This window comes from Suillus subalutaceus, assembly GCF_016647625.1.
Source record: "Suillus subalutaceus strain FC151 chromosome Unknown DFJ58scaffold_7, whole genome shotgun sequence".
NCBI classification, from domain to species: Eukaryota; Fungi; Basidiomycota; class Agaricomycetes; order Boletales; family Suillaceae; genus Suillus; species Suillus subalutaceus.
The window spans coordinates 388,394-414,340 of record NW_024540256.1 but is presented as its reverse complement, the minus strand read 5'-3'; the positions used below and the strand labels follow the sequence as shown (position 1 = coordinate 414,340).

General features: G+C 48.7%; 9 protein-coding genes across 9 annotated transcripts; 4 read left to right on the top strand and 5 right to left on the bottom strand.

Annotated features, from left to right (window-relative positions):
• Positions 1 to 811: 811 nt before the first annotated feature.
• Positions 812 to 4,383, bottom strand: DFJ58DRAFT_903859 (uncharacterized protein; the record flags this gene model as incomplete). The annotated part of the gene is made up of 11 exons (XM_041394884.1): positions 812 to 1,148; positions 1,475 to 1,725; positions 1,805 to 1,908; positions 1,945 to 2,085; positions 2,125 to 2,603; positions 2,659 to 3,056; positions 3,081 to 3,500; positions 3,559 to 3,876; positions 3,933 to 4,011; positions 4,064 to 4,182; positions 4,246 to 4,383. 11 exons carry the CDS (start codon positions 4,381 to 4,383, stop codon positions 1,040 to 1,042), a joined length of 2,556 nt encoding a protein of 851 aa, XP_041249567.1. The 3' UTR covers positions 812 to 1,039.
• A 1,031-nt stretch (positions 4,384 to 5,414) lies between these two features.
• DFJ58DRAFT_836992 (uncharacterized protein) lies at positions 5,415 to 5,958 on the bottom strand (the record flags this gene model as incomplete). The annotated part of the gene is made up of 3 exons (XM_041392330.1): positions 5,415 to 5,675; positions 5,717 to 5,897; positions 5,948 to 5,958. 3 exons carry the CDS (start codon positions 5,956 to 5,958, stop codon positions 5,415 to 5,417), a joined length of 453 nt encoding a protein of 150 aa, XP_041249566.1.
• A 233-nt stretch (positions 5,959 to 6,191) lies between these two features.
• Positions 6,192 to 6,648, top strand: DFJ58DRAFT_722381 (uncharacterized protein; the record flags this gene model as incomplete). The annotated part of the gene is made up of 3 exons (XM_041384882.1): positions 6,192 to 6,336; positions 6,390 to 6,553; positions 6,604 to 6,648. The coding sequence occupies 3 exons, from the start codon at positions 6,192 to 6,194 to the stop codon at positions 6,646 to 6,648; spliced, it is 354 nt and encodes a 117-aa protein (XP_041249565.1).
• A 3,180-nt stretch (positions 6,649 to 9,828) lies between these two features.
• DFJ58DRAFT_696584 (uncharacterized protein) lies at positions 9,829 to 10,602 on the top strand. Its single transcript, XM_041383483.1, has 4 exons — positions 9,829 to 9,915; positions 9,966 to 10,118; positions 10,174 to 10,349; positions 10,404 to 10,602. Exons 2-4 carry the CDS (start codon positions 9,975 to 9,977, stop codon positions 10,552 to 10,554), a joined length of 471 nt encoding a protein of 156 aa, XP_041249564.1. The 5' UTR covers positions 9,829 to 9,915; positions 9,966 to 9,974; the 3' UTR covers positions 10,555 to 10,602.
• A 313-nt stretch (positions 10,603 to 10,915) lies between these two features.
• On the bottom strand, positions 10,916 to 14,048 carry DFJ58DRAFT_696582 (P-loop containing nucleoside triphosphate hydrolase protein; the record flags this gene model as incomplete). The annotated part of the gene is made up of 12 exons (XM_041383482.1): positions 13,915 to 14,048; positions 13,577 to 13,865; positions 13,407 to 13,520; positions 13,303 to 13,361; positions 13,102 to 13,223; positions 12,091 to 13,049; positions 11,890 to 12,039; positions 11,757 to 11,832; positions 11,588 to 11,710; positions 11,270 to 11,535; positions 11,121 to 11,239; positions 10,916 to 11,054 (listed from the first exon to the last, which is right to left on the bottom strand). Exons 1-12 carry the CDS (start codon positions 13,953 to 13,955, stop codon positions 10,916 to 10,918), a joined length of 2,457 nt encoding a protein of 818 aa, XP_041249563.1. The 5' UTR covers positions 13,956 to 14,048.
• A 2,325-nt stretch (positions 14,049 to 16,373) lies between these two features.
• DFJ58DRAFT_652099 (P-loop containing nucleoside triphosphate hydrolase protein) lies at positions 16,374 to 19,243 on the bottom strand (the record flags this gene model as incomplete). Its single annotated transcript, XM_041381658.1, has 11 exons — positions 16,374 to 16,560; positions 16,628 to 16,746; positions 16,807 to 17,045; positions 17,098 to 17,220; positions 17,274 to 17,349; positions 17,407 to 17,556; positions 17,609 to 18,567; positions 18,620 to 18,741; positions 18,823 to 18,881; positions 18,927 to 19,040; positions 19,097 to 19,243. The coding sequence occupies 11 exons, from the start codon at positions 19,241 to 19,243 to the stop codon at positions 16,374 to 16,376; spliced, it is 2,295 nt and encodes a 764-aa protein (XP_041249562.1).
• Positions 19,244 to 19,568: 325 nt separating this feature from the next.
• DFJ58DRAFT_761541 (uncharacterized protein) lies at positions 19,569 to 21,549 on the bottom strand. The gene is made up of 7 exons (XM_041388493.1): positions 21,413 to 21,549; positions 21,203 to 21,361; positions 21,126 to 21,146; positions 20,889 to 21,077; positions 20,016 to 20,837; positions 19,761 to 19,958; positions 19,569 to 19,684 (listed from the first exon to the last, which is right to left on the bottom strand). Exons 1-6 carry the CDS (start codon positions 21,485 to 21,487, stop codon positions 19,797 to 19,799), a joined length of 1,428 nt encoding a protein of 475 aa, XP_041249561.1. The 5' UTR covers positions 21,488 to 21,549; the 3' UTR covers positions 19,569 to 19,684; positions 19,761 to 19,796.
• A 922-nt stretch (positions 21,550 to 22,471) lies between these two features.
• On the top strand, positions 22,472 to 23,519 carry DFJ58DRAFT_438857 (Cerato-platanin). Its single transcript, XM_041380414.1, has 4 exons — positions 22,472 to 22,513; positions 22,593 to 22,862; positions 22,921 to 23,368; positions 23,425 to 23,519. Exon 3 carries the CDS (start codon positions 22,931 to 22,933, stop codon positions 23,360 to 23,362), a length of 432 nt encoding a protein of 143 aa, XP_041249560.1. The 5' UTR covers positions 22,472 to 22,513; positions 22,593 to 22,862; positions 22,921 to 22,930; the 3' UTR covers positions 23,363 to 23,368; positions 23,425 to 23,519.
• A 1,451-nt stretch (positions 23,520 to 24,970) lies between these two features.
• Positions 24,971 to 25,837, top strand: DFJ58DRAFT_887876 (Cerato-platanin-domain-containing protein; the record flags this gene model as incomplete). Its single annotated transcript, XM_041394682.1, has 2 exons — positions 24,971 to 25,243; positions 25,412 to 25,837. The coding sequence occupies 2 exons, from the start codon at positions 24,971 to 24,973 to the stop codon at positions 25,835 to 25,837; spliced, it is 699 nt and encodes a 232-aa protein (XP_041249559.1).
• Positions 25,838 to 25,947: the final 110 nt, after the last annotated feature.

Here is a 25,947-nt window from a genome sequence, read left to right as displayed (position 1 = left end):
TGGAGTTACAGTCAAACTCGTTGATTCCTTTATTCCTTTACCTGTTTGATGTTTTATATTGCGACTGTGCACTGACGATGATCGATGATAGATTGAACTATCTCATCTAGATCATCAACCCGGTCCGTTGCGCTTAGTGCATCCGAGTATGTATATGAACCGTCGGACTCCTGACTTGGTTTGTACGGAGGAATGTCGCGAATTACATAATGTCAGACTTGGGCTCAGCTTCATTTTTAGGTGATTTGATGATTTTGATCAGTTGCATCGGGCATAAAGGCGTGACTAGGAGAGGATCTCTTTTTGAAAGTGGTAGAACTGAAGGATATGCATTGGGCGTTCACACTTGACTGTTACAATGTCCTTCTGCGATTTATGATTTGCGAGCTGAGTCGGACTGACTCGGAATTGTTTGACCTGCCGCCTGGGCGTCTCTTTGCAAGATCAGGTCTATGGATGCATGCACAAATTAATGGCATCTTCGGTATTGGAAGTTCATCGCAGTTGGAATGCGTCTGGGCCCAACCCAACAGTGTAATCAATGGGTTCGGCTCGATGGTATGGCATTTTAGGACGTTCCCTCCTAATGAACTTTGCGAGGGAGGTACGGTTGGAAGACTAGCCAACGAGAAGCATCGATTCACCGCTGATTAGTATATATGACCCAGGGAAAAGTACACTAGACTAGTACAAGGTGGCCAAATCAAACCAAGACCATTGGAGGTACGAACGCGAAGGACTAAAATATACACTAGCTCTAGGTCGCTAAAACCAAAGCAAGACCAAGAAGGGCGCAAATGCTAAAGGCATGCCCGTGATATCACCATTAGGAGCTGAGTAAGCTGTCCTGGTCCAGCGCCGAAGTCTAGACAGTGTTGCATGGACAATACCAGAGTTTGCTGATGTATATGTACTGCGCTTCACATACCAAATACACTTCGATGTTATGCCATCTCTATTCCTCTGATTCACGTCCGGCTTCTTCTGATAGCGTTTGGGGGCCGACCTCTCGAGGAAGTCCTCAAATTCCTCATCCCTTTTACCAAACCCTCGACGTCTTGATCACTTCTACCAGCGCGCGCCGCTTTGAGTTGTTGTTTCCTGCTTGCATCAGGAAAAAGCCAATATCGTCGTAGTCACGGTGAGAGCTATATAGGCACCTGTAGCCACTGTAGCGCTATGTAGGCACTGTTTAGGCTACATAGAGGTATGTAGCGCTATATAGCCTAAAGCCATGCTACATGCAGCTATAGGATCTATGACCATGCTACAGGTAGCTACAGGACACTACGGGAGTTACCACCATGCTACAGGTTACTACAGGCGCAACCATCCAGTATTTGCAGGTCTACTAAGTATACAATGACATCCTGGCTTCTAACTACTTGTCACAGATGCACAAAACATCTCGCCGTCAATAAAATCATTAAAATAAAAATCATTAGCTGCTTCATACGCATTCCCACTGACCAACCTCGGATTCACTGACTCTCCCATCTTCGATATTAGATGGCATGGCCGCACAATATCATCGACATGAATCACCGCCGCATTGCGACGTAATTGGCGGGTCGAGCGTGATACTTGTCGCATTCGGGATGAAGGGTCTGGTGCTCTGAAAGGTGTGAACCACTCTATGTAAGCAAGGGCTCTTGAGTATTCGCCAAACTGACGAGGGAGACAGGATATCGCGCGAACTTGACCCACTCGCAAACCTGCAGTGGACTCTGATCAGATTGCCATGACACCCTAACCCAAACAAACTTACCATCTAGAGTACGCAGGTGTGAAGTGCGAGGACAACCCTTATCAATGCCATGTCAAATCGAGCAGGACCACCAGGCTTGCGTCCTGATGCAGGTCTCTCTGGTGATGCTCTAATGCGCCTGCGCATTGGAGCCTCGCTAACTTGCAAAGCCGGTGGCGTCACAATGACGACTTGACCATGAAGGTCAAAACGGTCCTGAACGCCTGGTATGAGGGTGTTCTGCGGGAGATTCGTGTGAGGGAAAGATTGGAGAGCCGGGAGAAAATCAGTCGCGCCATGTGCACCCACAATCTTTTGAACAGATTGGTGTGGATGCACTGGGGTCTTGGCAAGGACATGGGTCACTCCAAATTTACCTGCAGGTGTTGCCTCTGCTTCTTCTGAGCTCGAGTCCGAGTCTGAGTCCGAATCCGAATCTGAGTGCGAGTCTGAGTCCGTCCGACCTCCAGGCTCTCGCGATAGCCAATCAAGGTATGCACTACGTAAGAAGACGGCTTCCTGGCGTTGAAGCCACAAAACCATTTGTTCCTCGTAATCTCGTTTATTGCTAGCACGGTAAGCATCCTTTGCAAAGTCTATATGCAAACGCTCAGGAAGTTCTGTGTTAAACCCATCAGCTGCACCAAATAGTGAGATTGACTGGACATAATGGGTGAGTTGGTGTAGTTTTGGTATGTTGAAATGTTCACGTATTGCGAGTTCCTTTAGGACATCTTTATTAGCGTGAAAACCTGCTAGGGCGGTCTGTAGGCCTTCGAGCGACTCGACCGTGTGAATTTGCAGCTGGGCGTAATACGAGAAATCCAGAATTGAACGCGCTACCACCAAGACCCGACTGCGAGGCACAACTCAGCAACAAACAACATCTCCCAGACTCGTCTCACACATACCTAGGGACTGCACCAGTGAGTAAGCCTACAAACACTCGCTGCATTTCTTTATGCTCACTTCCCGTCCATTGTTTGACAGTCGACTCGGAAATACCTTTTTTGAAGTGCCGAAGTCCAGGATAATCTGAGATCGCCTTGAACCGTGCATCCACCTCTTCCTCCCCGATAATATCGACACACCACTTAACTAGGTGATCTTTGAAGACACCTTTATGCATCTGGTGCAACAGATCGGGAGTGAAGGCCATGAAAATGTCGGCGTGAGGCATGTCGGCCCAGAACGGTTTGTAAACAGCACATAGCCCATTCTCCTCGAATTCCGGTGGGTGCTGACCATTCTTGCGCCTTTCCAAGATATTTTTCGTGGACTCAGGATCACGCATCACTGAGTCCAGTCCCTCCCCTCATTCATTCGCTCCAACAAGGCACTTCGGACAACGGTTTTCCTTACAGCACGCCACCAAACACTGCTCTGGAAAGTCTGTGACGTACGCGGCCAGAATCGGATAGACACGCCGAATCCACGAGTCTGCACAGACCATATCCACACCATTATTTCCGGCAGCGATGAGAGGATGGAGGAGCAGACTCATACAATGGTGGAATAGTCTATATCCGGCCAGGGAGCGTGCATCCGGTGTAAAGCAATCAAGCTTCCCCGCAGGTAAGTACCCAATGAGCACAGTTGCTCGTGCGGACGCCTGATGTCTTTTTGCTTTTGCAATGTTGCCTATAGACATGTACACCGGCCATGCTGACTTGTCCCCTCGGAATTGGGATAACAATGTCTTGTCAGACGCTAGAATAATGGGAGCTATTGTGGCACCATCGGGCAAAGCTTTCTGAATGAGAGGTCAGTCCAGTCAGTCCATTCCTTATTACTCTCTGGTACAAGCTTACCTGTTTCTCGCCCCACCAGTCTGCTGTCCACATCTCATCAATAACTCTATGCTCCCCTGTGGGGTCTGAATAAGCTCTGGCCGCAGTGTAGGCCATATCCGCCTTGAAAGAAGGGTTCCCGATCAGCTCCTTCACACATTCGACTGGATCTCGACACCATAGCTCAACCTCTTCTTCTAACAACTTGCCATTCTCGTTCTCACGATTCCCGCACACGGTGACCTTCTTACAACTCCACGCAGGACCATGTGGGAGTTCATCTACTGTTTGCAAGAACGACCGATTATTGTGAAAAGGAAGCTTTGAGCGATTTTCAGTCTAGCAACCGTGTCAACTCAGTGAGTTAAAATTTTAGACCAACGCTCGGAACATACTATAGGTAGTTTCAGAAATTCATTGGTCTGTCTTTGACCAAGGTTTTTGACAAGCCATTGGCCTAGACTCCACTCTTCTCTAGTGAGTCATCTATTTAGTATATGCTTGGCCACACTGATTAAACACTCACGCATTATCAAAAGGTGCCCATGGAACTTCGCCCTCTTCATGTTGCCTTCTTCTATACCTTTCAAACACAGTCTCCCCTTCGTGCTGTGCCCAGCCTGCGCCTGGGTTAGGTTCAAAATACTGGCCACGGCCATTATTGGTGGGTGATGTCGCATCCTCGTCATCCACTTCTTCAACACTGACCCGACGAATTTTCCCGAGTGTAGGGTTGTGATCCACATCTGGAGCTGAGCGCAGGTGAACATGGCCTGGGGCTGTGTCTTGAAGGGAGAAGTTGACATCTGGTGCATTAGAGTTCTCCGCATCTGCCTCTTCAGTCATTAATATCCACTCCCTTCGGCATTCAGGATGCCCCACTATGTGTCTCTTGAGACCCTCACCTGTGGACGTCACCTTACCACAAAAGATACAGAGAGGCATTACTGGTTCATCGTCGCCAACTTGACTATTCTGTTCCTAATACATTTTTGAAGCACATAGCGACCAACTACAAACACCGAAACTTCTAAGAGAACGGCAATCATGGCTGCAGTTCATAACAGTGCGCCACCTTTCATGCCCGTCCAACTTCCTTTTGACTGTTCCTTTGCTCTCTACTACTCTAGCCCTTGGCCATCTAGCCTAGCCCTTGGCCCTCTAGCCCAGCCCTCAACCCTCCATTTTGTTAGTACCAATTGCTCTAGTTCGCCTCGCCACCTCGCATCTCAATTGCTCTAGTTCGCCTCGCCACCTCGCACCTCAATTGCTCTTATTCGCCTCGCATGGCTAGTTCATGCCTCGTATGGCTTGTCATAGGCTTGTTTTTTGCATGGCTTTTCTTTTGCTCATTTTGCTTTTCTCTTTCCTTTGCAAATGTAGAGTTCATGCCTCGCAGTTCACGCATCGCCGCCTCACATGGCTAGTTTACACCTTGCATGGCTTGACTTTGGCATGGTTTGCTTGTTTTTCCTTTATCTTTCCTTTGCAAACAGAGAGTTCACACCTTGCATAGCTTTTCTTTTGCTTGTTATTCGCATGCCTTCCATAGCTTTTCTTTTGCTTGCTATTTGCATGCCTTCCATAGCTTTTCTTTTGCTCGTTATTCGCATGCCTTGTTATTCGCATGCCTTGTCTTAGGGTTCATTTTTCTCATTTGGGCCTCCTTGTTTTTCCTTTCTCTTTACTTTACAAATGGAAAGTTCATGCCTCACATGGCTTTTCTTTTGCTCGTTATTCGCATGCCTTGTCTTGGGATTGTTTGGCTCGTTTTTGCCTCGACTCTCATTCCAAATGTTTGGTTGGCCTTGGTTACCATTCAATCATACCCGTGCGCCACAATTGATCCCCGACTGACTACTGACATAACAAACTGACTAAACTAGGGTAGTGACACCATGAGCTGCAAGGAGGAGTTCCAGTAGCTGAACTTTTCGGGCCTCTTGGCACCGCTGCTTCTCTATGCTCCAGCGCCCAACAATCAATTCTTGTACAAACATTTGGTGAGTCGCAGGCCCTTGGATGTGTTCGGATAGTTGCGCTTTGCATGCGTCATCACAACGCCTAATCTCTGCATCCCAACGTTGTAAGACGAGGGTTCGCAGGTAAGTCTGAGAGGTTGTGATGGGTCCTGGTGTCTGACGAAATGGTTGCAATGGATAATGAAGCTCAGGTGGACCAGGAGGACGTGGATGCTCCCTAGCCCAGCCTGGAGCCACGACGACATGGAAGGGTCAACTTGGAGGAGGTACAAGCCTACTCGATGGTCAGCGTGGGTCATGGCAGTTCTCAGAACAACCCACCGTGGGCTGTCTTCAAGTTCAGTTTCTTTCAGTTCGCTGAATGGCGAGAAGACTGATCTGGGGCATTGGTTAATGCGTGGTAAGTCTCAAACAAGTCTTTCACTTACTTTTGGGACATTTTGGTGGTACTGGCAGTGATATTGGTAGTATTCGCTGTAGGTCTTAAAAGTGTATCAATTTCTATCAATTTCTCGCTCTTTTTATACTGTTGCATTGACATTGCTTGGTCAGATGCAAACACTAACATCGAAATCAACAGAAGTCAATGTGGTCTGTTGATCAGACACCGTGGCAAGAGTATTTAAAAGGTATGTTTGACTGATTTAATTCGGCTGCAGACTACCCAAATTAATGGCAGGCAAACTCGCCTCTCAAAGGGTTTCCCAAAAGGCAATCTTGCAGGCCCAGGATGACCTATGCGTGCAGATGGTATCCACAGCTGGACGCACTGCAAGTGGTTGTCAGCGTCAGCCAACCAAAAAAGAAACCTATCGAAGTAAGCATCTCTGTGGTTGCTTGATGCGTGTTTGACTTACCCCTACTTAACAGTTTTAAAATCTTGTCGAGGACCAGACCGTAGAAAAGCCTTGGAAGCCAAGGCAGAGAAGCATAACTTAAAGGTGCTGCGGACAAAATACCGGACTAATCCTGAAGTCTTTGCCAATGAGCCCACTGAGCTGCTCAGCGAGATTGACAGGGATGAAGATATCATGGTCAGGTTCTGATTATTCCAGCCACTCAAGTGCTCACAACTACTCAATAGTTTTCGCATTGCAGTGTAACTCCGAAGCCGCGGTGTCCTGCATGATTTGGGAATCATGCATGGACATGACTACTAGGTATCCCCCTAAAAGACAAAGTCTGTTAGCTTAGTCCTCAGACTAGTCAACCCATACCTTGGTATCAAACCTTGGTCCAATAGTTTCAGTTTTCCCTCAGTGATTCATGAATCCACCATGTTTTGAAGAAAAGTCATATGTGAGATGGGAATCACATAATGACCTAGTTGATATGAGAAGCAAATTGAAGGTTAAGGTATTGCCTTTCCTTTGGCTTATTCACTTTGGCTAGAGAAACCCATAGAGAAAAGTTCAAAGCCTAACAAAAACCTATCTAAAAAGCCCGTGTTGTAGAGATTCACATTTCTCCAGGCTCATATGGGCCAAATTCACGGCTTTTCATGACGCACTTGATATCCTTACAACATGCTTCTAATACGACTTCTGCGCAACGCGCACTTTGGCGCGTACCAGCACGTTCAAGTGCGTTCGAGCGCGTTACGGTGCACTTCGTCGCATTTCCTTAGGATCCATCGCCTGTCCTCCGCATGTCCCGTCCTAGTCCTCCAAGGTCCATTGGTGCGTTTTCCCTTCTTCAGAACTCATACTCCGTCACGCAGGCACTAGTACTTATCATCATATCTCGTTATGGACCCTGACTTACCTCACCATTTACCTTAGTACTTCCTATTCGGCTCCGAGCCGCAGGAACTCACTTAGCATACCTACACGTCACCATGTTTGTTTTCCTGTCACTTACTTCCGCTCCACTACCATCGAAGTGTATAGCTCAAGTTTCTATCTGAATACACCGGTTTTCCTTCCTATTGGCGCTTTGACACCTTTAAGTGTCTATTTCTACATCTATCAAAGTCCTGATTCCCCATTTGATTGTCATCTCTACTCGAAGCACTCCATTGTGATCGCACGAAGTGCGCTTTGACATTGAAGCACGCTTTTCCGCACTTTCTGCCTTATTAGCGCGTTTAGGCGCCTTTAGCTAGCGCACTTCGCTTTTGGGTGCATTATTTGCCTCAGAGTCCCATTCAGACTTCGAGACCGAACCGCTGGTTATAGATCCCCCTCACCTTTCACTAGAGGAATCTTTCTCAGTAGCAATCCCCTTGGGACGACTTTCCACTCGTATCCAGAGGAGCACTTGAGAGCCCACTTCCCACTCTTCCCCCTAGCACGCAGCTATCATTCCTCACCCTCAGCGTATTGTGTACTATTATTTGTTCCATTATTTCTGAGTTGTTTTCTCTAGTGTTTCTTTACTTTACTTTTCTATTAGGATGCTCTGACTAATCAGATGCTTCATAAAATTGTACCTACAGGGTATGATGTCATAATGATGTCATAGGACTTCACCCACACTCCTGCAGGTATTTTGTTGAAAGATATGATATCATAGTGATGTCATAATGATGTCATGTTCCATGGAATTTGCTAGAACATTCCAATGACTCAGAGTGACTCAGAATGATGTCATTATCCCACCATGAATATTCTGGAATGTTCTTTTGCACCTGCTAGAACATTCTGCTCCAGTTTTTGGAATATTCTTCTCACATTCTGAAGTCATTACATCACCTTTTTACTTACATAATATTCCCACACAAAATGTATATAAGGAGAGCCCATTCTCCCCCCAAAAAATAGATCTCCCACTTGTTGCATTCAAGAATCTCCCTCTTGAGCAAATTGAACTCTCACCTAAGAAGCTTCAGTCTGAACAAATTGCTGCTTACAAAGCCCATTTCCTTTGTAAGAACTGTCCAGACAAGTGCAGGGAAAGTGTTTCCCTTGAGATTACATAAGTTTCTCACGATAGAAACCCAGTTTTGTGAGACCAGTGTTCTCACCACGTAGTGTTTACTGACTAACACGAGCTTTGGTCACCATTGTTATTTGTGAGACCAGTGTTCTCACCAGGTATTTGTATACTGACCAACACGAGCTTTGGTCATTGTTGTTATTTATCATTGTTTTTCTATTTGTCATTTGTTGTTATTTGTGAGACCAGCGTTCTCACCAGGTATTTGTATATTGACCAACACGAGCTTTGGTCAACGTAGTCACATTTGAGACCAGCTTCTCAACAGTTATTCATATATTCAGGAAACCAGTTCAAGTGTCTAGACAGTATATCCTAGACAACCCCATAGTTTCAATCAGAGATAATAAAGCTCCGGCTAAGTTAATCTAACTGATTGGTTTAGCGAGCCTCCCAAGAACTCACACATTATCTACCACAAAAGAAGAAAAGTCATAGACCGTGTTAATCGAGGACTGGCAAGAAGTCTTATCCAGTGTAATTGTGGTGTTATTACATTCTTACACGTTTTCATATAAGACCCTCGGTTATTAAGACAGCGGGCACTAACATTCAGTACAACCAAGATGCCTCCTGCTATCTTAGGACAAACAAAACCGAGTAAGGTCGTGACCAACTCGAAGAAAGGTACTCATTTCTAGCCAGGGTGGTCTTGGACTAATGAACTTTGCACAGCTTCTGCGCCTGTCGTCTCATCCAATGACGACAGCAGCGATGACAGCAGCGATGACAGCAGCGATGACAGCAGCGATGACAGCAGCGATGACAGCAGCGATGACAGCAGCGATGACAGCAGCGATGACAGCAGCGATGACAGCAGCGATGACAGCAGCGATGACAGCAGCGATGGCAGCAGCAATGGCAGTGACGACAGCCAACACCGACAACTATTCAAAAATTCAGACAGCGATATGGAGTCCGTCTGGGGGGGTCATAACACTCTCAATGACAATGCTGATGTGGTCAGGTCCAAACACCAGCTGGAGGATATCATCAAAGAAAATATACCAAAGATGATCACAGGTTTAAACAGAGCACGCCAGCGATTAAGGGCCGGTGATTTCAACGAGGTCACAAAGGATGTGCTCACCACTGCCACATCTATTTATCGCTGTCTGGTTGTCACTGAGACACCTTTTCCTGAGTCGCTCATCGTCAAGACTAAGCTAGCCAAGCGTGCGTAGCGTGAGGCTTCCGATGTGGCTGGACTTACAGTCCAACTGACGCCTTCATTGGTCAAAATGGTGAGCAGTCAGCATGTTATGTGGCCCTGGTTGATGTTATGTTTGGTGTGTAGATGACGAGGCGTGCCTCACATGTACATGGGGAGCTCAAAACCAAGATGCGTGGTCTCACAGCTTCCTTCTTTGGCTTCCAGGCAAGCCGTTCTACTGCAGCCATTCAAGCAAACCGTGACTTGGCCGAGGCACTCAAGGAAGGGGCATCCTTTGTTTTTAAGGTGCGTCTACTTGAGCTTGGTTAGTCATTGTCTGACCAAGCAAGTAAAAGGATTGGGAAATGAAATATGGCATATACAAATCCGACTTAATGCAGTCTGGGATAAATGATATGTGGTTTGCAAACCGCATAGACAAAGGTATAGTCTATGCTAGTTACTTCGACCCTTTACCTGTGAAGTTGATTGCGCTGGTGCTCACAGTGGTTAGTAGTCTCTTTGAGTCATCTGTTATTAGGTGTGGCAGCTGATTTCTAACAGATAGAATGTTGTATCGATGAGTGGGCCACAGGAGTGAGGGAAGACATTAAATTCGCGGCGGTCTCTTATTCGCCGGTATACCTGGTGCACCTCGAGTCCTTACGGCGGTTTGAGGAGCGGACGGCTGCTTACAAACTACTGGGTAAAATTTGTGACAATCTCCTCGACGTCGCTCGGTTAGTGTCTAGGTACTTGCATGGATCACATCCCTAACTAACATCCATTGGTAGGTTCCATGCTGGTGTCAATCCAATCAACGCAGGAGTCACTGTTGAGGGCTTCGCAGATGATGTATTCGATGATGCGATGCGAGAGTATGAATTCGAGACTCAGGCAGCACGAGGGGAGGATAGTGAAAGGGTAGATGTCGGTGATGATTGACACTGTAGGAGGCCGCTGGATTTTCTCAAGTGTATGCATGCTTGTGCGCCTGGAATATATTTGATGTCGTTGTTTTGTGGTTCTGGCGTGATTGGTATTAATGGTGAAATCTATAGTAGTACTGTGTAGCTAGCTGTAGCTCGAATATGCTACTCCTGTTGTACTGTGTAGTAGTCTGTAGCTGCCTGTAGCTGCCTGTAGCTGCCTGTAGCTGCCTGTAGCTGCCTGTAGCACCTATAGCTGGTTGCTACAGGAGTTGCTGTAGCGCTATATAGCTAGCGGATTGATTATGTAGTTGTGTGTAGTAGGGACTTGACACATTGGGGTACAGGTACTATACTGACTATATAGCTCCGTGGAGTCAAGGGTATTTTTCCTGATGTGTCCCCTGGTTCTTAGACCTCATCGACGCATGCTTTATAACCCTGATCAATGCACGCTTCGTTTCTCCATCTGGCCAATGGTTCAAATCGAAGTACAAGGGGGCGTAGTTGAGGAGCCTGTCGGAGCGTTAATACGCAAATTTGCATAGTATGTCAATTTACAGTGCTAAGATATGTACGTACCACTCTGGTCGGACACCCGTGACAGTCCGTATATACGGTCTTGTCGTGAGCACGGACTCGTGAAAAATCACCCACTCCGGCTGCGTATCCAGTGCGCACGATGGATGCATCGTCACGACCTACCACAAAAATAGCATCAGCAAGCCAACCCCACCAAAATCAAAATAATGCGCCTGATTGTCCTTCACGGTCATATAATCCCTCTTCCCTCCCACCTTGTGTGCAACTTGCATGAAAAAGCTGCAGCACAACACCTGTTTGATTGCCAGAGACATCTCTCTCTGATCTTGCACGCTTACAAGGGCCAACTCAAACCGCCCCATCGTTTGTTCCAGCTGCTCACGCACGTTGACTGCTTGCAGCAGCGCTGGAGCGGAGAGGTAGTGAATCCATGTCCAGTTTTTGTCGTGTTGGTCTGGGGTAGTTGTGAGTGAGCGGGTACGTGTTTGTAGGAAGAAGAAACTTACTTTGAATGTACTTGTTGTATACGTTCAGAAGCATTAGGTGGTCACCACCGGGGACAGTAAGCAGTGCCTTTGCAGCATCCGCCTCTTCTCGCTTGTTACTTGGCCGTAGCCATACATTTGGCACTACAAGAGCGTCAGATGGGAGCAAACCTCCAGGGTGAGTGCGCACCTGACAGCATTGCAGTGATTGTCAATATCTCGTTGCTACACTTAAACTCTGGGCTAACGATCAACATTTTTGAGAGCTAGGAGTATGTGTTAAAACCGTCATGACCAAACCTGTCACCAATACAATCGCCTACCTGGGGATCGAGAGGGAATTCAGCCATGATACTCCCAAGCGCCGTGAGGTTCCCATCATCATCCAATGCTGCGAGGTAATTCAATAACTCCAGCGCCCTCATCAATGACTCTGGTGCTGGCGCATCCACCCAATCAAACCTGACAAGATCCTACACAAGTATCAGCCCAACCCAAAAGACATCACCCCACATCACGCTTACCTTAATCCCTGCCTTGACAAGTATCAACACCGTGTTGGCTAAATTACTCTTCAGAATTTCAGGGTGCGTCTGCTCGTCGAGCTCCAACATGAAGTCATTTTTTGTGTACAACCTAAAACATTTGCCCGGCCTCGTTCGCCCGGCCCGGCCTGCACGCTGCTGTGCCGATGCTTTGGAGATCGGGCTCACGAGTAAGCTCTCCATACGGATGCGCGGATTGTACACATTCTGCTTGGAAAGCCCCGGGTCCACGACGTACACAATCCCATCGATTGTCAGCGACGACTCCGCGATATTCGTGCTCACCACGACCTTGCGTCCTGGTGGGCCATCCGGACCGCCTGCTTTGGGGGGTGGGTTGAATATACGTTGCTGCTGCTGAGGCGGTAACCAGGAGTACAACGGAATGCACTCCAGAGGACCTACGGTCTCAGGGTAGGACTCGATGAGGTCGTCTACCTCGAGCTTGATCTTGCGACACGCATCTTCTATCTCCTCCTCACCCGTCAGGAACAGCAAGATATCTCCTGGTTCCTCGGTGCGATGAATCGTGAGCACAGTGCGGATGGCAGCCTTGACATAATCCGGCTCCGGCTCCTGAGTATAGAACACCTCGATAGGGTATGTACGACCAGGGACCTTAAATAACGGGGCGAGGGTGCTGCCAGAAACAGCGAAGTACTTTTGGAACTTGAGAGCGTCCAGAGTGGCGGACATGATGATGAGCTTGAGGTCTGGGCGTCGTTGGGCGAGGGTTTTGAGGATGCCCATGAGGATGTCGGTAGCGAGCGTGCGTTCGTGGGCTTCATCGAGGATGATGGTAGAGTAGCGGGTGAGATCAGGGTCGTTCATTGCTTCACGAAGGAGTATTCCGTCGGTCATGTATTTAAGGAAAGTGGTCCCGGGCTCGGTCATATCTTCGAAACGTATCGAGTAACCGACTTGTTGGCCGAGTTGGACTAGGTGACAAAGTGAGCTCGGAGAGAGATCCGAGTAGTAAAACAAACGGACCATCCATCTCCTCTGCCACGCGTTCCGCAACAGCCGTGGTAGCGATTCTGCGGGTCTGAGTGCATGCCACAATCTTGTTCTTCGTGTGCGGAAGATCCGAGTAAACGACGAACTGGGGTATTCTATCAGTGACAAAGAGTCTATGATAAGCGACTATCCCAAAAGACAAGGGAACATATTTATCAAGGAGCACCAACTCACTGTGTGGTCTTGCCTGCACCGGTCTCGCCGGCCACGATGATGATTTGGTGTTTGTTGAACTGCGAATGTCAGGGTGAATGAAGTGAGGCATACATAACACTAACTATCTTATAGAACTCGGTCATATGTGCAAACACGGGGAGTGTTTTGCGGCCGTCAAGAATCTTTTTGTATTGCGCCGTATGGGGCTGATTTGTGAACGGGTTTATATCGTGTTCCTAAGCGAATTCCCGACTCAGCCAGCCCCGACGTAGCCCTGTTATTGAGGACATACCAATGCAAGGTGCACCTGATCTGCGGTGACTTCTCGGGAAAGATAACCAAAGTTCCTCAAGGCACTGGCACCATCGAGAGTGCTTGAAGCAACTCGTTCTCGGTCTGCGGCGACCTCTCGCAGAACAGCAGCAAAGAGAGGCTCCCTAGGGGAAGCACTGGCACCATCTGGAGGGCTTGAAGTAGCCTGCCCTCGATCGACGACATCATGTTGTGGGTCCTCTTTCGGTATCTCAGTCTTTTTGGGGGCAGGAGAGATTGCAACGTCGACGTCGTCCGTACTCCCGGTGCTTTCAAAGGACCTCAGGATCACAATCAAGTCACTCGTGAATCCTTTACCATGTTACGAAGCCCCACAGTTTCTTGATCAGTTCTTTCATAAGAGGTCGGTCTTGTTATAGGCACTGTGATACTTTGGAGGGCCAGTCTAAGTGCAATGTGATGATGGAAGCTACCTCATCCCAGGATTCGTGGGCATTCATGTATTGGTATCTTGTAAGCGCTTTAGATTTGGTGTCATCATAAACATACAAAACGAGGTATGAACTCGCACGAGCACCGTAGATAGCATAGCTCACGTGGATATCACAAACGTAAGTCAGACAAACCCGGATTCCATCCGCACCAGGGGAAGCCTTTCGCCCGCGCGCACTCCTCGCAGGAGGTTTCGTCCTGCCACCCGTTATTATGACAGTCGTGCTCGAAATCAGCTTCCTCTTTTTCGCAGGCGCCTGCGACACAACTTTCATACTGCTCGTAGCTGCTATGCGCCTGATGCCATAAACTTTACGGCGGTTTTCCTAGCGGGCGCGGGCGTCAGCATGCTGGACCAGATGTTCATGATAGAGGGAATGCACTTCGGCACCCAGCGTCAGCTCGTCTTCTTCCTCTTCTGAAGAATTAAATTTCGTCCTCGGCGGTCACATCACTACCTGACTTGCACTGCTCTGATATCTTATCTTCTCCATCCTCGCCTTCATCAATCTTGATATACTGTCGTCTAGTGCTCATTTTGCGGGCGGGACGGAACGAGGAGATAGGTTTGTTGGTAGCGAGATTGGATAGTGGTTTGTTGTCAGTCCCGGAGAGTGTGGGTTTACTAGGTCTTGCTGTAGAATTCGATGATGGTGGTGCGGATTTGGTGGACGCGGCCGACGTAGGCTTGTTGTTCAGTGGTACAGATTTGCATAGTGGCTGAGACAACTTTTTTTTTTTTTGTATCCAATTTCTGTCCTTTGCAGAGTGATACTCTATGTAGGACATTACAATCTATACTAGAGACCCCCAGTGTCTCGGGTGCATCTCGGGCTCGCGAATGCCCTGATGTGAGGCGTGCCTCCATCAGACAACTTTGTTGGTACCCTGTCCAGGTTTACTAAGGGCGCTGGTAGGTTTGCTGGGTTTGGGTACAGTTCTGCTCGAGATGGCTGAAGTTAGTCTACTAGATCCTGGTACTGTGGATGCTGAACCCGAGCTTGATGATGATGATGATGATGATGATGATGATGATGATGATGATGATGATGATGCAGACGGTGTTTCGTGTTCTCCACGCTCTCCTCCTTTATGGGCACCTCGATCACAGCCTGAACGCGTTGGATAAGGTACTGCTCTGACTTGTTTCCAGAGGCCCTGCGGTTTGCGGAAATAGGAGTGGGGAGTTGTTTGCGTGGATATGGGTTTCAATGCTCTGGATGAGGATTCGTCAGAAAGTTCGGAGGTATAAGGAGGGAATTTGGATGCGGGTCCCGGGAAGGGTCGCTAAGGCAAATTCCTCCAATCCTAAACCTGCCACGGTGTCCTCTACCTCAGTACCCAAGCCCCCAACAACCCTTGATCGCGCCCAGATAATGAATCTAAGGCGTCACTCCCTTCATTCAAGTTGAGGATTTCGACTCGTTTGCAGACATCAAAAATGAGGGGCATGCGATCATCCCATCTCCCAGGCATCTTTCCTCTCTTTTCCTCGTTCAGTCTGTCTCGCAGCCCGTGAAGCGGCAGAGAAGAACTGTTGACACACGGTTTCCTCTCAAAAGCTCCAATGATCGATCTGAAAGGCGATGGTCTATCATGGAACTGGCGGAGCTTCATTGAGATCCTTAGCCATTAATTATTTGCTTGTGACACAACCCTCTTCCACTGAAGTGGAGTCCAGGAATCGACTTGACATATACTCCGCATACATGTAAGGCTATTAGTGAGTTCCAAGGGGATTGAGGACAGAACGACGTAGTTGCGAGAAGTATAGTTAGATAGCGCAATGATAAAAAGACGAGACGTTTAGATAATAGAGACGGAGACTTTCATTGGGCGTTTGGACATGTTTTTGAGCGGGGAATCAGCTTATGAGATTCTGCTGCTTCTGCTGCTTGCTGCTCGGTATGAGTGTACATGGGCTGTATATATACGTTCTCGAACACTTGACTAGGCCAGAATGAGTATAAGGAGCATATGGTGAAGGAGAAATGAACAATTAAAACAAGGGGATCGTGGAGTCTGAGCACAAGGTAAGATAAATGAAAGAAAATGGAAAAGGTGTATCCGCGTGACTCGGATGCGAATTGCGCTCTTCGCATAGTGACTCAGTGAGTCACGTGGATGACATTGGGCGTCTTCGCTTTGAAGCGGAGTCGGTACGTAGAGCTAAGAGGATGTACAATCCTTACATACACAGTGCACACCGTCTCTATTCACCTGATGCATCATGCATAACGTTGTCGGGCTTCTTCCCTAGCTTTTCGCGTTATACTTACCCCATGGTTTCGAGCGCCAGCAAAGTACTCAGCCCCCCTCGGGCTTCACCAGGTCCTCAACCTCCTCATCAATTCCTCAACCTCCTCACCACTTTCACCAACGCGCGCCGCCTTGTCAAATCGCGCCCCAAGCCTGCCCGTCGTCTTGTTCGCAACCCTCATCAATGCACGCTTAGTCTGGCTGTCTGGCCAATCCTTCAAATCAAAGTACAAGCGCGCGTACTGGAGGAGCCTATCGGAGCGTTAATGTGCAGATTTGCATCAGTTTGTCAATCTACAGTGCTAAGAGGCGTACGTACCACTCTGGTCGGACACCCGTGACAGTCCGTATATACGGACTGTTCGTGACCAAGAACTCGTTGAAAATTACCCACTCCGGCTGTGTATCCAGTCTGCAGGATGGATGCAGCACCACAGGCTACCACGAAGAAAATTCCCATCAGCACACCAACCACAACTCAAAGCCAAGATAACATACCTGATTGTTCAAGGTCATATAATTCCTCTTCCCTCCCACCTTATGTGCAGCTTGCATGAAAAAGCCACAACACAACGCCTGCTTGATTGCCAGAGACATTTCGCCCTGATCTTGCACGCTTACGAGGTCCACCTCAAACCGTCCCATCGTCCGTTCCAACTGCTCGCGCACGTTGACTGCTTGCAGTAGCGCTGGAGCGGAGAGGTAGTGAATCCATGTCCAGTCTTTGTCGTGTTGGTCTGGGGTAGTTGTGAGTGAGTACGTACATGTTTGTAGGAAGAATAGACTTACTTTGAATGTACTCATTGTACACGTTCAGAAGTATTAAGTGGTCGCCGCCGGGGACGGTAAGCAGCGCCTTTGCAGCATCCGCTTCTTCTCGCTTTTTACTTGGTCGTAGCCATACATTTGGCACTACAAGAGCGTCAGATGGAAGCAAACCTCAAACCTCAAGGATGAGTGCGCACCTGACAGCATCGCGGTGATCGTCAATATCTCGTTGCTACATTTAAACTCCGGGCTGACGATCAGCATCTTTGAGAGCTGAGAGCATGCGTTAGAACCGTCAGGACCAAACCCGCCACCAGGACAATCGCCTACCTGGGGATCGAGAGGGAATTCAGCCATGATACTCCCAAGCGCCGTGAGGTTCCCATCATCATCTACTGCTGCGAGGTAATTCAATATCTCCAGCGCCCTCATCAAGGACTCTGGCGCTGGTTCATCTAAATAATCAAACTTGACAAGATCCTACAGTTGCATTAGCTCAACTCGAAAACATCACACCCCACATCAAGCTCACCTTAATCCCTGCCTTGACAAGCATCAGCACCGTGCTCACTAAATTACTCCTCAAAATCTCTGGTTCCGTCTGCTCCTTGAACTCCGACATGAAGTCCTTCTTCGTGTACAACCTATAACATTTGCCCGGCCTCGTTCGCCCAGCACGGCCCGTGCGCTGCTGTGCCGACTCCTTGGAGATCCGACTCACAAGCAAGCTCTCCACGCGGGTGCTCGGGTTGTACACCTTCTGCTTGGAAAACCCCGGGTCCACGACGTACACAATCCCATCGATCGTCAGCGACGACTCCGCGATATTCGTGCTCACCACGACCTTGCGTCCTTGTGGGCCAGACGGACTGCCTGCTTTGGGCGGCGGGTCAAAGATGCGCTGTTGTTGTTGAGGCGGTAACCAGGAGTACAACGGGATGCACTCGAGAGGGCCTATGGTCTCAGGGTAGGACTTGATGAGGTCATCCACCTCGAGCTTGATCCTATGGCAGGCATCCTCTATCTCCTCTTCACCCGTCAGGAATACCAAGATATCCCCTGGTTTCTCTGTGCAATGGATCTTGAGTACAAGACGAATGGCGGCCTTGACATAGTCTGACACCGGATCTTGGATGTAGAACACTTCGACGGGGTGAGTGCGGCCAGGAACCTTGAAGAGCGGGGGAAGGACGCCGCCGGAGACAGCGAAGTATTCCTGAAACTTGAGAGCGTCTAGAGTGGCGGACATAATGATGAGCTTGAGGTCTGGGCGACGGCGAGCGAGGGTTTTGAGAACCCCCATGAGGATGTCAGTAGCAAGGGTGCGTTCGTGAGCATCGTCGACGATGATAGTGGAGTAGCGGCTCAGATCTGGGTCGTGCATGGCCTCGCGGAGGAGTATGCCGTCGGTCATGTATTTGAGGAAAGTGGTCCCGGGCTCGGTCATATCTTCGAAACGTATCGAGTAACCGACTTGTTGGCCGAGTTGGACTAGGTGATGAAGTGAGCTTGGAGTGAGATCAGAGTAGTAAAACAAACGGACCATCCATCTCATCTGCTACGCGTTCCGCTACAGCCGTGGTAGCAACTCTGCGGGTCTGAGTGCATGCCACGATCTTATTCTTGGTGTGCGGAAGATCTGAGTAGGCGACGAACTGGGGTATTCTATCAGTGACAAAAAGAGTCTATCATAAGCGAATATCCAAGAAGACAAAGGAGCATATGTGTCAAGGGATGCCAACTTACTGCGTGGTCTTGCCTGAGCCGGTCTCACCGATCATGATGATGATTTGGTGTTTGTTGAACTGCGAACGTCAGGGTGAGTAGAGTGAGGTATGTATAAAACTAACTATCTTATAGAACTCGGCCATATGTGCAAACACGGGGAGCGTTTTGCGGCCTTCAAGGATCTTTCTGTATTGCGCAGTATAGGGCTGATTGGTGAACGGGTTTATATCGTGTTCCTAAGCGAATTCCCGACTCAGCCAGCCCTGACGTATCTCTGTTATTGAGGACATACCAATGCAAGGTAGACTTGATCTGCGGTGGCTTCTCGGGGAAGATAACCAAAGCTCCTCGAGGCACTGGTACTATCGAGAGTGCTTGAAGCAGCTCGTTCTCGTTCTACGGCGACCTCTCGCAGAACAGCAGCAAAGAGAGGCTCCATAGGGGAGGCATTGGCACCATCTAGAGTGCTTGAAGTAGCTTTCCCTCGATCGACGAGATCATGATGTGGATCCTCTTTCGGTGTCTCAGTCTTTTGGCTAGGAGGAGAGATTTCATCGTCTGTACTGGTCCTTTCAAAGGACCTCAGGATTACGATCAAAGTGGTTTATGAATCCTCTACCATATGAAGTCCCACAGTTTCTTGACCAGTTCTGTCATAAGAGATCGGTCTTGTTACAGGCACTGTGATACTTTGGGAGACGAGTGAGAGCCAGTACAATGTGATGATGGAAACTTTTATCTCATCCAAGGATTCGTGGGCATTCGTGTATTGGTATCTTGTAAGCGCTTTAGATTTGGTGTCATCATAATCATACAAAATGAGGCATCAACTCGCACGAGTGATCATAGATAGCGATAATTTCATATGGAAATTCCGAGGCTAGAAGAACAAAGGTGTGTTGCAAAGAATGAGAAGCATAAGTCACGTGGATATCACAAACGTAACCCAGACAAACCCTCCGGTGAACCATCCGCACCACTGGCAGGGGCTTTCACCCGCGCGCACTCTTCGCAGGAGGCTTTTTCCCACTACCCGTTATTATGGCCGTCGTGCTTGAAATCAGCTTCCTCTTTTTCGCCGGCGCCTGCGACACGGCTTTCATACTGCTCGTAGCTGCTATGCGCTTAGTGCCATAAACTTCACGGCGGTTTTCCTAGCGGGTGTGGGCGTCAGCATGCTGAAACAAATGCTCATGACAGAGGCAATGTACCTCTGCCCCCAGCGTAAGCTCGTCTTCTTCCTCTTCTGAAGAATCAACTTCGTCTTCGGCAGTCGCATCACTACCTGACTTCTCTGATATCTTATCTTCTCCATCCTCGTCTTCATCAATCTCGACATACTGTCGTTTAGTGTGTATTTTGCGGGCGGGACGGGACGAGGAGCTGGTAGCGGTATTCGATACTGATTTGTTGCCAGTCCCAGAGAGTGTGGCTTTACCAGGCCTTGCTGTAGATTTCGACGGTGGTGGTGCGGATTTAGTGGATGCAGCCGACGTAGGCTTGCTGTTCAGTGATGCGGATTTGCTGGTGGCTGAGACAATATTGTTAGTACCCTGTCCAGTTTTACTAGGGGCGCTGGTAGGTTTGCTGAGTTTGGGTATGGTTTTACTCGAGATGGCTGAAGTTGGTCTCCTAGATCCTGGTACTGTGGATCCTGAACCCGAGCTTGATGATGATGATGCAGAATAATTTGATGCAGACGGTGTTTCATCAGAAATGGTGTTCTCCACGCTCTCCTCCTTTACGGGCACCTGGATCACAGCCTGAACGCGTCGGATTAGGTACTGCTTTGACTTGTCTCCGGAGGCCTTGCGGTTTGCGGAAATAGGAGTGGGGAGTTGTTGTGTGGATATGGGTTTGGGTGCTCTGGAAGACGATGCAGATATGGATTCGTCAGGAAGTTCGGAGGTATAGGGAGGGAAACGGTGGCGTGTGGATGCGGATGGATCGCTAAGACTTGTGCTTGCGGTTGTGTTGGGGTAACGGAGCATTGTCGTGAATGGAGTGATAGACGCATGCGTTTGGACAGTATGCTGTTGCGCGAACGTCAGATTCGAGGTTCAAGAAATGAGAATGGACCGCACAGAAAGCTGCTCTTCGATAAGCTCATCCACACGCGTTGCAAGCTTGTAGCGCTCCTGCTCGACGCGTAGGAACTGCTCCTTCCAGCTGGTGGCTTCCTGGCGCGACGTGTCTTCGAGACGGAGACACTGCTGTTTCCACTGCTCGGACTCGTAGCGAAGCTGAGCGATCGTCTCTGCATTGTGTTTTATCTACATGCAAATTTCAGCATCTCTACACTGTCAAAGTAATGGGCGTACAGTCAACTCGGCTTGCTCAACCTGTGTCAGGGGGCAAGGTTAAATATGGTGAACGTGCAAACATCGAGTGGACATACAACAGACTGTCGAGCACCAGCCTCTTGCTTCCACGCCTGCTCCTCAATCCTAAGCTCATGGAGAGCCTTAACAGCTTCATCCCGCTCGCGACGCGCTTCTCGTGCTTCAGCACATGCTTGTGTGACTTCTTGACGTGTTTGATCCTGTAAGCTCGTGAACTACGCAAGTCAATGAATCCCGAAGAGCATTGAAGAAGACGATGAACTTACTGCGATGTTTACTGCCTTATTCAGAGACGCGAGTGCATCCGTAAGTATGACGGACGGCGGGGAGTTTGTTGTCATCTGGTTGCAAATCTGGTGAGAGCAAGACGCGCCTCCGGCAGTTCCCGACTCAGAAAAGTGTAACTTGAACGCGTGCCACAGCCGCACAACTGTGGAACAACTTGAAGAAATTCGAAAGTCAGTCGTTTTTCAACTATTTATGCCTGCAATCCGCGCGGAGACCGCTACCTGTTGTCTTTGTGTTGCCCGCAGGTACTGGCACTGATGCCAATCGTGGCTCCGAGTCTTTCCGATTTCTATGAACTCTCCTCCTTTTGCCACCAGGTCTCTACAGAATTTCGCAACGGAGTCCAGAGTTCACATGCTTACCAGTATGTAGCCTACTTCAGCAGCACTTCATCCCAAGTACCCATTTTTGTACACACCGCAACGCATCGCCTCTTGATTAGTTCATTCACCTTGCATTCGCGTCTCTTTTTTTCATCCTTTCTAGTTTATTTCCTGCTGGGCGCTCCCAGGTACCTTGGTTACTGCATTCCCAGGTGAGTATGACCAATTGCGGTGGAATATCTCGCCGTTTGAAGGTTATTTGAACAGCACCACGAGGAGAGACCGGAACTTGGAACAAGCCGTCACCCAGAATGTCTGGTAGCATTCCTCGAATGCCTCAGCTGGGTATGTGCACAATGTTGCTTTTGTCGATCCTGGAATTTTTCACACTGGGATATGTATGTTCATGGGGTAGACAATCTGTGTGGCATTCATTCTGGAGACTGACTGGGTGACCGCCATACAAACTGTCTACCATAATCATCATATGATGTTTTAGCTCTGCTTCAAGATGTGTCATGGCCATCCTTATTCGAGTACCAAAATCAAAGTCGCCAGTCTTTCGTCACGCAGAGCATACTAGCTGACCATTTATTAGGAGGAATGACTTCCTCAGGTTTTTCTCAGGGAGGCTAGTTGACCTGAATTTGCACACTCTCGCACCTCAGCGCTGCAGCTTTGAAATCAGCGCGCACCCTTAACTATTGTGAGGGTGGTATATGCCGATTTGGTGGCCTCGACATGTGAATATGCTAAGTAGGACTTCTTTCATCATCGTCCGGTGTTCACTGAACCTTTTCTTGCAATTATCACGTGATCCTTCCCTCACGGGAAGTGTCCTTCTTTCCAAGTTCCAACTCTTTGTTGGCTTGTCTCTTGGCCACGTCTTAGTTTCATTGCCCCCGCACCGGCCACTCTTGCGCATGGCCACCGTCGCGCTGAGGGGAATGAGATTGCTACATGTGGCCATGTACGCTACTTTCAGCTCAGGTATGTACTTAATGTCTCGATTGAATCAAGGAAGATCAAGCAAATGTCGGTGACCTGCCCATGTGCTTCGGATGGAGCTCGCTCTGACGTCTAGCCCTTCTCCCGACGTATAAAAGTGAGTAGAAATTCTTGAAATTCTGCATCTCAAGCTACTGCACATTCTCATCAAATAGCTCTTACACGATGAAATTCACACTGGCCGTTGCTCTTACCTCTGCCCTTGCCCTCCCAGTGTTTGCGGTACCCGCAAATGTTACATATGACACTGCGTACACCAACCCCAATTCGTCCCTCGCTAACGTCGCGTGTTCTGACGGCGCGAACGGTCTTTTGACCAAGGGGTATACCACCTTCGGCTCCATTCCTTCGTTCCCCAACATCGGAGGTGTTCCAGGTGCCACCTGGAACTCCACCTTGTGCGGCACCTGCTGGAGCCTCAAATACACCACGTCCTGCGGCGTCCAAACTACCATCTTCATCACTGCCGTCGATGCTGCTTACACATTCAACGTCTCCCCGCAAGCATTCAATAATTTGACCAATGGCACTGACGTCGGGACCGGCAAAGTTGCTGCCGAAGTCACTCAGGTCGCCGCGAGCAACTGTGGCATGTAATAGCAAGTACGTTCATTTTTGATGTTCTGCGAGACTCGAGTTCTGATTCAACGTGAGTTTAGGCAATTACGCTAAAGGGTTTTCTGGTACGCTGGAAACGGTTGAAAGCATCGAACAAGAGGTTCTTGAGTCTTTGGTTGGGGGGGGCAGCTTGTATGTTGTGGCTTGTACGTTGTTGCTTGTACGTTGTGGCTCGTTATTCAGAAGTATGCGCGATGCAATTTTTTTTGGGAAAGTAGTTACTCGACGAGCAGCTCAATGTGTTATAGTAAACCAGATAGTGGTAAGCTACCTAGCTGGGGCCTACAGTGGTTCGAGCTCCAATGTATTTGGCTCGATATGATAGTACGAGATACTTGGTGGCGCCTCAGCATTCCAGGCACCACATTACCCGATATAAAACTTGCGGCAAGTCTTTGATTTCAGCACGACGGCGAAGCCCTGGAACAAAAAACCTGGCTGATACGAGGCTTCTGGTCCGGCCCAGACTCAGCTGGCAGCTGTCGAACATTTGCCATTGCGATATCGTATAGTCTCGTGACCAGCCTCAGGGGCTTCTACTTCGTACGGAAAAGTCGAGTGGCGAAGCCAAGTGAGGGATACTTAGTATCCAAAATTGAGATCCAGGTCCCAGGGCCGGCGCTATCATGTCGTCCTAAATAAGTAGCCTAGCTTTAAGCGATCCATTAATTATACTAGTATTCACCGACTTCTTGTATAGGCTGTCTTGTCCCAGCCGATATCTGAGCATATGGTTAGACCGCTCAGCGGGCTCTAGCTAATCACAATCTTAATATTAACCCCACCGATTCATCGACTGGCAGACGTGTGACAGGTGCCGGTGATGTGTAACACCTGTGTCGATCTGATGCCCTCTAACCATATTCGCGGAGTACCCTCGATAACAACCACATAGAGTGGGCTTAAGGGCTTGTAAACGAACTATCACCACATTCGTGTTCCAGCGCTGGCTAGGCGAACTACATCGCCTTCCCATGACCCTACTATGGACGGGTCATCAGATCCAGACTTATCATAGCAGGCACACCGGTCACTATCTAACGACAAAATTTAGGCATAGGTTTCCTCGTTGAAGAACGCCGTGGCAGTGGCAGTGAATTTGGTCTTGGGACTTGATGACCCTTGGCCAGACTCCATAGACCCTCCCCATCGGCGGACTACCACTTATGAACCGCACTTGCGTCGTACTCTACTCCTTCGCTCACTTGCCCTGAGTCCGATTTTCAAACCTTTGGATCAAAAACCACTGCCATCCACGCGTCAGACGCGTCATATGTTATCTCCGAAACAGTCCCACCCAAGTCGGAAAACTGAGCTATTCCCTTTTAGACTTGCATATGCCACTTGTCATGGTTTCCCTATACACCAAAATGAAGGAACAGTCCGTCATATTTATAGTTGGTCTCTGGAAAGCACAGAATCCTTCAAAGTGCAGTATGGGTGCTCTTATGCTAATGGAGCCTTTGTCGCGTCAAGACGGCATCTGTAGACCGCTTACTATGGCGTGTGCAATCGTTGCTCATGACGCACATATTTTGTGTTCGTTTGACTTGACCTTCGGGGAGTGGACCCGTTAGCAAGCTGGTAATGTTACGCGCATACTCAGGTACTGGAGGCTCCGGCAACTTGGCTCAGCTAGGCGTCAGTTTCACTCGCTGCCAATTGAGGGAACTTAGGCGCAGGATCGTCACTGCATGGATTTTGGGACTTCTTTCATTAGAGATCATTTCCACCTTGAAATTTGCAGTTGAATTGTCTCTTGGCCTTATCCTGAAGGTTGATTCCGTTGCACTCGTGTCTGCCCTCCTTGCATTGCACTTATCCGGGGAATATGACTACTACGTGCTTAATGTCTCAAAGGTAAATCAAGGGAGGTCGAAGCAAATATCGGCCACCTCCTGCCGACTTCCTGTCCATGTGCATCGAGTGGAGCTCGCTCTGGCGTCTCATGCTTCGCCCCGACGTATAAAAGGTATCGAAACTCTGTCATATTAAATCATTACATCAAACCGCTCTTACACAACGAAGCTCACTCTCGTCGTTGCTCTTCTCTCTGTCTTCGCCCTCCCAGCATTCGGAATACCCGGATATGTTACATGGGACGCTACGTACAGCAACCCTGACGCGTCCCTCAATACCGTCTCCTGCTCTAATGGCAAGAATTGTCTTTTGACAAAGGGGTACACCACCTTCGCCTCCCTCCCTTCATTCCCCAACATCGGAGGTGTCCCAGGTAATTCCTGGAACTCCACCTTATGCGGTTCCTGCTGGAGCCTCAAGTACGCCACGCCTAGTGGCCACCAGACTACTGTCTACGTCACCGCTATCGATAACTCTTACACGTACAATATCTCACCGCAGGCATTCGATAGATTGACCGATGGCACTGGTTTCGAGACCGGTAAAATCAAAGTTAGAGCTAATCGGGTTCCTACTAGCAAGTGTGGCTTGTAGAGGCAGGTGTGTTCTCCTTGATGTTTTGCAAGACTTGCACGCTGAACCTTGCATAGAGGGTTCTAGGAATATTTCTTGGCATCGAACAATGTGTGGGTTGTTCGCGAGTA